Below are 8,888 nucleotides of genomic sequence, written 5' to 3'. Positions count from 1 at the left end.
TGCTTACTTGAAAATATATGTTTATTACAACACAAATCTGACGCCGGAGAAGATCTTGGTACAGCATGTATACACAGAGCTCAGCTTCATACAGTATGTTCCACATCCCATAGAATCATGTATAATCACACCACCAGGTCAGTGGCAAACAATGTTGTGTAACCCTGGGTCCAGACTCTCTGTGATTAACTCCTCTCCTTAGACAGTGCAAGAAGGTAAAGACTGGTGTTTGGTGTTTTCAGACCCCCAACGTTGTCTTCCAGGACTAGCACTAGGATTAGGCAATGGTTAGGGATAAGAAAAGAAAATCTCACCGCCAAAGGTCAATAGTCCAAGTGGTTATGTTAAGGGCTGAGTGCCTGGTGTGTTTGCAGTCTTGAGAGAAAAATAGAGCACAAAGGGATGTATGAGCAAGAAGTGGATTGGTAAATAAGTGGTGCGTTCATACCTTGTGAAACATAGACTTACCATAATGTGGATATTGCTGAAACCATCACGTATTAACAGTTTGAATAAAAAATTCTCATTACATGTTATTCCATATGTGGAAAAGAAATAAGAAAAATGAAAACACCTCTGTGTGAGGGAAAAGCAAAGTCCTACTGGCATAGCCAATGTTCATGTATGTCCAGCTGTTGAGAAAAACTAAGAATGCCTCTGTATGAGGGAAGGATCCAATTCAGCATGGATGAAGGGCTCCAGTGATCCCAGTTATTGAGTAGTGGTGGTCTGTATGTATTAGATTGTCCTGTAAGTTTAGTCCCAGTCCAAAGTACTTGGTGTGTTTTTTTGTTATCTTTCATTATAATGACAATGTTGAGTGTAAGTGCAATTCGTCACAACTGTCAAGATGGAAGGCAGACCTTCAGTGCATTTAAATCCATCAAAAATAGAGATGCAGATATACAAAACATCAAGTTGGCAGAAAAATAAACATTGGACTCTAGGAATAGGAGATAAGGGTGTGAATAACATTCTCCAATCAATTATTGATAGTTTCTTCAGATAGTAAACATGCAAAATTGAGTATGTGCCAATATATAAGGGGATCAGTAAAAACGTAAAGTTGAGAAACACAATGTGAAGATGGGAGGAAATAGTGGACGACGGCCCCAGCGAGAAGGAGAGGGAGCAGGAGTGGTCTCCATCAGAGTACAGGCTGGATAGGGATAAGAAAAGAAAATCTCACTGCCTTTCTACTGATAGAAGCCAGGGTTCCAAGCGCCCTCAACTCCCTGCCGAGGCCCATCGACGCTAGATTACCCCATCTTCTAATCTTGACTGTCCAATTGGAGTCGATTTCTAAGATTGTTGCTCTCAAATTGGACCAATTATGTTCCACAAAATGTTTGACCAGTGGATTATTCAAGTTCTTCTGGTTGTTGACATTGTATCTATGTTGGGTAAATCGTGTCAACAAGGTATTTCCTGTTTCCCCTACATAGTGCAACGAGCACTTTTGACACCTGATGAGGTAGATACAGTTTCTAGTTTTCACATCTGAGTTACCCTGTGTTTTGAAGACCTCCTTAGTAGTTTGATTTTGAACTGTCCTGTAGTTCCTGAAAAAGCTATCTATTTTTCTAGTCTTTGGTGGGTTTAACGGTCTCAGTTTACTATATTCTCAGAAGGCGAAGCTCAGGTACTTCGGCTACTTGGGCGTAGTGATTTGCTTTGCAGCAAGCCTTTCTGAAAATATAGTTTCCGGTTTGTTTACGGTTAGAAGATGGCTGTGTCTCATGTTACATTGTTTTTTGTACACGCTGTGACTCTACAAATCACAACATGTAAATAGGAGCATGTTGGCGTTATTTTGTCACTTATTCAGAGCAGTAGGATTGTTGGAACCAGTTACCTGCAGGTTCTGTGCTAGGCTAAGCTACCGGTGGAACCGTCAGACAGAGTTACAACACGCACAGACACGAGAAGGGTATGTATCGACATGTCTTACTCTGGGGGTTACGGTGAATAAGCTAAAGTCCCAATAAGTCGGCGTGTTCCTTTAAAGGTCAAAATTTTGGAGAAAAACATAACCTGGACATCAAAGTGTTTTTTAAGGAGACAGATAGCCATTCACTCCTGTATAGGACGAGCTACCATCCAAAACATAAATTTGCTGGCTTGGTCAAGTCTCAACTGTTTAAGAGAATCTGTATCAGACAAGAAGATTTTAAGGAGGCAGTTAAAACCTTCTTCTCATCCCTTCTGAATAGAGGCTACGCATTCACCATGTTGCGTAGGGCCCTCAAAACATTTGAGGAAGTCAAACCCATTTGTCTGGATTCTATTCTCTCCATTGTAGTCCAATATTCAGAAGCGAACGTCAAAGTTGTCAGGAAACTGAAGAATACCTTTGTCTGCTCGGGAGGTAAAACTTTTCTTGAGGACTATAGACTCATTGCAGCATATAGGAGGAAGCGAGCGAGAAAAGAAAAGCCGTGGCAGGAATTTCCAGGTTTAACTTTTTCCACAAAATCATAAGTATCCTTGATGTAACTCTCGTGTAATATAGACAGCGGATTTAGATAGTGATCTATAAACTTGGCTGTGTGATACGTTTCACTACTGCAGTCCGAAACAACAGGCCTCCCAGGAGGTATTTTGAAAGGGACGCTCCACTTATCGCCAGGGATAAGTGGGAGCATGTAGAAACGGCGTGCTCTGGGTTCTTTGCTGCTCAGGAGGTAACGTTTTTGTTTATTGTTAATGAACTTTTTGTTATAGAGGGAGGTAACAATCTTTTCAACCAGAGGAATGTTATCCTTATAAATGGGACGGTCCAATTTGGTATAATAATCTGTATCTCCTAATTGCCTGTAGCCTTCGTACAGATAATCTACCCTATCCATAATAACGACAGCACTGCCTTTGTCTGCCGGCTTCAGCACAATGTCATTATTATTGCTGAGCTGTTCGAGTGCTTCGGACTCAAAGTCAGATAGGTTAGGTTTGGTCCAACCCACTTTGTATTGGTTCTGAAAGGTGTTTAAGTCCAGTTGAATAAGCTGTGAAACCTAAGGTGGCAATTGAGCAAGGGCAGGCGACCAGGTAGATTTGGGTATAAATGGTAATTGTGTAGTCTCAGGTTTGTCCTTATAATATACTGCCAACTTCAAGTGTCTGTGATAATCTTGTATATCCGCTCTTAAAGTATCTCTGATTTCCTTATTCGTCTGCTTTAAAATGGATGGAATAAATGTCAGTCCTTTGTTGAGTAGATCAGTCTGTGCTGCAGTCAATTTTAATGATTTGGAAAGATTAACTACAGTATTTAACCCCGTTACCTCTGAGGTTTTTATGGGGACTGTTCGTTTAAATGGGCTACCCAATGGTCAAACGTGTTCAGCAGTCCGTTTAGTCCAATGGACTTGGTCACTTTCCGTAGAGAAGATGTTCCTTGACAGTTGTGGGATAAGGTCGTCATAGAAAACAATGTGATCATTAATCAACCTCAAATTCTCCTGCTCTTGGTGTGGGAGAGAGCGGGAGAAATTGAGTATCGGTACCATTATTCAAGCTTTTGGGTAGGCAATCTTGGCCATAAGAATAGCTCCAGAGGTGTATAGTCCAGGTGCCAGAAAGTAAAAATCCTGCCATGTTTTTGGATCTGCCTCTACATCTAGAACAGGTGTTTTCACTAACGAGCTCATCTACCTGGTAGAGGAGCTGGTTTAGTGATGGTTGGGACAGCTGCTGGACAGGATTTCTACTTTCTGGCACCTGGACTACACACCTCTAAATAGCTTTCAACTTCCTGTTAAACAGCAGTGCGTGCCAATATGGCCTCAGCATGTTTAAACGTAGCTCCTGGAAAACTCTCAATCTGAATGTTTGGTTCATTGTACGCCGGAAACCTGGATAGATTTGAGTCCCCCATATTTAACCACTTTTTGTTTGCTACTAGAGACCAGTCAGTCATTTATTGTTTACAGGAAAATGTCTGTGAGGTGTAAACTCTACAGGTTGTTGTGTAGGTGTAGCAAAAGGTAAATTGCTTTGAACTCGTGATGCGTTGAGAGGAACCAGTCTGTGATGTGGTGTGACGCCCTCTGTAACAATTACCTCCTTGGTTCGGTTTAAGGATTTCTTCTCCGGGGTCTCCACATCAGAGATTGTGATTGCGAGAGACGTAGGTGTAGTGGCCGGCCGATTTAAGGCATTCCTCTCAAGGGTCTCTATGTCAGATATTGTGATCGCAAGAGGCACGGGGGTAGTCGGTCCTCCCTTGAGGATGCCAGGAGTCACAGCAGGGCCGGCCGGAACCTGGAACCTGGGGAGACAAGAAGGGATGTGGGAGGAAGAGGAAGGGGGATTGGGACAGAAGAGTGGGGTGTCAGGGGATGGGTTAAAAGGGGGAGGGGTTAAAGGGGGGAGAAGAAGAGGAGAAGAGGAAAGAGGAGAGAGAAGAGAGGGGAAGGAGGGGAAGGAGGGGGGAGGAGGGTAGGTTGAGGGTGGTGCTGGCTCTCCCAGCTCGTCTCCCACCGGCTCCGTCTGCTGCCCCTGGTCCGAAGAGGTCCGATGTACTTCCACTGTGACTTCTTGTGGTCCAGAAGTAGGTGTCGGTCTCATGTCGTCCCGCTGTGCTCTGGGCTGGCATTGTGGTAGTTGTTCCGCAGGCGCTGGGGGAACATCCTCCCCAGCTGTGTCGATCTGGTTCCAGTCCTGGGCGGGAGGAGGAGGGTGACGTCACTTCCTGTGTAGGCCGTGGCTGCGGTGCGGCATCTCTCGCTCTCTCCTGGAGCTCCACCACCCGGTTATCATCGACAGGTACGACAGGTGTGTGTTAGGGCTGTGCAATTAATCAAAATGTAATCCTGATTATGATTTCGGCTCCCAATGATAACAAAAACAGAATAATCAAGAAAAACTATTATTTAGCTCATTACGTTTTGCAAGTAAACTCTCATTTTCTCTTGTGTTCTGAATGAAAAAATAAAGTTTAAATAGGAAAAGTATTAAGGCAAATTTCACAGTTGTGTTTTTTTTACTGTTTATTTATTTAACTTTTTTCCACTGCTTTTTAAGTTCAATAATTGCAACATCTTTCCAGAACTCAACGACTAATCGTGTTAAATTATCGTGATTTCAATATTGACCGTAATAATCCATAATCGAGCAGCCCTAGTGTGTGTGCCAGCGTTTCAGTTTGTGTACATGATTGCGCGTGTGACTGCATAGCATCGATCTACACCCCTGGCATGTCTCCTGTGAGAGTTTTTTGCCGTAATGGCTACGTGCCCATGCTGCAGCTATACAGAGCTTAAAGTGATAAAAGATCCTGAGCCTGAAACCTTCTTTTTTGTGAGGGAGGGGGGGGGGGGCACAAAAGTTAAAGTCCTTCTTACATTACACAATAATAAAAGTCATATATTTTAAGAAGTAAGATAGTGTGTAGATAAGTGTGAAATCAAAACTTTCTACATGTTGTGTTGTTACTTTGGCCAGGACATCGTCAAACATTATTCAAATGATGTGTAGCCTTGATTAGTCTATGTATTCTGCGTGTTCTGACTGTGAAATTAGCATCATGATCGTGTTGGGCTCTTTGTTATTGCCGTAATCAGTCCACTGTCGTCGGGGGGGCGCGCAGTAGTCTTTGCCAAGGTTGGCCGCGAGCACGAGTTGCGCTGCCAACGAGCTCCATAGTTACCTACACTGCGGCGGCGGTTGCGGTTATTTCTCCCCTGGATGCTCCATAGTTTCCCTGGTTGTAGTTAGAGGAGCCCCAGTTGTAGCGTTGATTCCCGGCCATGTAGTTGTTGGAAGCTGTAGCTGTTGATCCTAGCCACCTCCGCGTAGCTAGCTAGCACGGTTGTTAGTTTGGTTGGAATAGCCGTTAGCCGGCCTGTTGCATATCTATGGTTATATTGATAGTCATTAACTGGCTTGCTAGCGAAGTAGCTAGTTAGCTTGATTAGCGTAGTTGTAAGCAGGCCCGTTGTTAGCAGGGTAGCTAGTTAGCTTGATTAGCGTAGTTGTAAGCAGGCCCGTTGTTAGCGGGGTAGCTAGGTTCGTACCGTTCATAGGAGGGCCAATGGCGGTTACGAGCGTTGTCAAACTCACGGTTGATTAACCTGCTCGTCGGTACTTCACCGTTTGCCAGTCTGAACCGTCCTCGTAGTCGTCTTCCATCTTACTAGGCCCCGCTGTTGGTGTGGAAAGAAAACAAACTTAAACTAAAACTAAACTAAACTTTGTAATATGAAAGGTGACTAAAAAGTCCTTGAAACGTGATGGTTATGTTGTCAAGAATTTATTTCGAAACTTTACAACGATGCGTTTCGACATCAACATTGCCTTCTTCAGGTTGCAAGACAACATAAAGTAACGATGCATTTATCCACAATGGAGTCTGAAGTTCAGAAAATAAGCGGGTCCTGTAGGGGCTTTTATATGTCAATGTGTAGGGGCCGTCCATAGACGGTATATAAGAAGGACGTCGGACCTATTGAGTACTTGTCAAAACATACAGTACATAATTGGTAATACATTCACCCTGAACATACTGGTCACTATCTATAATCTAAAATAAATCAATATCTGGTGACTCAATACATAGAATGGATAATGGATACCTTAAATCAAATTGATCAAAAAAATATAAATGAATAAAATTAACCTTAATAACTAATAAATGTAACAACAAGTATCTTAAACATCACACAGTATTTGATTACTAACTAAATGACCCAACTACATTCCTTTTGATTCTCCTTAACCCACAGGTGTTCCCATCTTTATTCAACTGGAACAATTACTATGTAAATCATGCACTTTCGAATACAAAAGGCACATATGGGTTGGATCCAAATCAACGTAAAAACAATAACTCAACGTTTTATTACTTAAAAGGGTGTGGAGCAATCTTCATTTCTTTCATCTATCGAGCAAGGCTACATTTATGAAAAGTAAAGACATGACATTTCCCATGGAATAACCTCAACTAAATTATTTACTCTTAGCAAAGGAGCCAAAATGATTGCTTCACATTGGACTGAGCCTGTCTTGGATTGCAATAGTTTTTTCAAGAATCAGTGTGATGACATCGAAAATAACAACCTTGGTTAGTTTCGCTGAACTCATCACCGAAATCATAACAGTCAAACGTAACTTAAGTATGTCACCATATAAGGTGAACAGAACTGGAGTCAGCATTAGTCAGTGAGTTGAAGTATACATACCAGCCCAGAGCCTTTGTTCCTCTGCCAGTTAGTCATCATTGCTACAGTGTGGTTTTTCTGCAACCTGTTACGTGCCTGCTACCTGTCTGCTGCTGGGCATTCTGCCTAATTTGGACTCAAGATGCCTGTGCCAATCAATACTCATGCTTCTACAACAAAACATTGAATTCATCCAGCTGCCTCCATCTGCATTTGGGTCAAATCCCAGTTGTCCTGCAATACCAACCTTGAAAATGTCATAGCATAGTATGCCATAAAATGCTATGTAAAGTCATAGTATAGTATGTCACAAAAAAGTCATTAAAAAGTCATAGCATAGTATGTTGAAAAAAGTCATAAAAACATCATACAGTAGTATAGTAGTATGTCGAAAAAAGAAATAAAGTCATAGTATAGTATGTCAAAAAAGTCATAGTATAGAATGTAATAAAAAAAGTCATAAAAAGTCATAGTATAGTATGTTGAAAAAAGTCAAAGTATTGTATGTCATGAAGTCATAGTAGTATGTTGATAAAAGTCATAAAAAAGTCAAAGTATAGTATGTTGATAAAAGTCATAAAAAAGTCTAAGTATAGTATGTTGAAAAAGGTAATAAAAAGTCATAGTTTAGTGTAGTATATGTCGAAAAAGGTCATATTATAGCATGTGAAAAGTCATAAAAAAGGCAAAGTATAGTATGTCGAAAAAGGTAATAAACAAGTCATAGTATAGTGTGTCAAAAAAAGGTCATAGTAAAGTATGTTGAACTTTTTTATAAAAGGCATAGTATGTCTAAAAAAGTAATAAAATTCATAGTATAGTATGCCGTAAAAAAAATCATAATATAGTATGTCATAAAAAATCATAGTATAGTATGTCATGCAAAAAACATATAGTATCATAAAAAAGTCATGAAAAAGTCATAGTATGCCATAAAAATGATATACAAAAAGTCCTAGTATAGTATCTCATGAAAGTCACTTATAACATTTCATAACATTTCATTAAAAACAGTCACAGTATATTATGTCAGAAATGTCATGAACAAAAGTCATAATAGTAGGCCACAAAAAGTCATGAAACATTAATTGTATAGTATGTCATAAAAAGTCATGAAAAATAATAGTAGCTATAGTATGTCATAAAAAAAGTCATAGTATGTCATACAAAAACATTCACGTCATGACAAAGTCATGAAAAAGTCATAAAAAGTATACTATGCCATAGGAGTCTCGGCTGGCTGGTTGCCTGGCAACTGCAACAGGAGCTAGGATAACGCGTTAATATGTGAGCTTTCAGGTGCTGGTAGGCAGATTTTGCATTTTGTGTCGTTTGGACAGAGCCAGGTGAGCGGTTTCCCTGTTTCCAATATTTAAGCTAAGCTAAGCTAGCTACAGTTAAGTGGTATCGATGTTGTTATCTAGCTTACTAGCTTACTAGTTACTAATCGGCAAGAAAGTGAAAATGCGCATTTTGCAAAAAGTCTAACTATTCCTTTAAATGTCCTGCGGAACTGTTTGAAGATCCTATTTCATCGCAATTAGTCCTGGACTGCTGGCTTGGCAGCCCCACCAAGTTGAAGTTCCGTCTATTGTTATGTGTTGTGGATAAATGGGCCTCTGTCCCTTTAAACCGCAGCAGGAGGTGGTGCTCTCTCCGGCACATGAGAGGAGGCGGCGGGCTGGGGAGGGGGAGGGGGAGGGGGAGGGCCGCTTTGTGCGCCACACA

The 8,888-nt window shown here is 41.2% G+C and overlaps 1 protein-coding gene across 6 annotated transcripts; it reads right to left on the bottom strand.

Annotated features, from left to right (window-relative positions):
• LOC120551795 (proline-rich receptor-like protein kinase PERK8) lies at positions 1-7,483 on the bottom strand. Of its 6 annotated transcripts, XM_039789380.1 has the most exons (4): positions 7,182-7,483; positions 6,018-6,146; positions 4,063-4,789; positions 1-271 (listed from the first exon to the last, which is right to left on the bottom strand). In XM_039789380.1, exons 3-4 carry the CDS (start codon positions 4,567-4,569, stop codon positions 266-268), a joined length of 513 nt encoding a protein of 170 aa, XP_039645314.1. In that variant the 5' UTR covers positions 4,570-4,789; positions 6,018-6,146; positions 7,182-7,483; the 3' UTR covers positions 1-265. The 6 variants fall into 6 exon arrangements, 5 of the variants coding, with proteins under 5 accessions (XP_039645314.1, XP_039645313.1, XP_039645309.1 ...); XR_005637919.1 differs by lacking the exon at positions 1-271 and having other exon boundaries at positions 3,661-4,789; positions 6,064-6,146; XM_039789379.1 differs by lacking the exons at positions 1-271; positions 6,018-6,146 and having other exon boundaries at positions 3,659-4,789.
• Between the last annotated feature and the right edge of the window lie 1,405 nt (positions 7,484-8,888).

The sequence above is a fragment of the Perca fluviatilis genome, chromosome 21 (assembly GCF_010015445.1).
Source record: "Perca fluviatilis chromosome 21, GENO_Pfluv_1.0, whole genome shotgun sequence".
NCBI classification, from domain to species: domain Eukaryota; kingdom Metazoa; phylum Chordata; class Actinopteri; order Perciformes; family Percidae; genus Perca; species Perca fluviatilis.
Note: the sequence above shows the minus strand (reverse complement) of the source record. Positions and strands in the feature narration are given on the sequence as shown.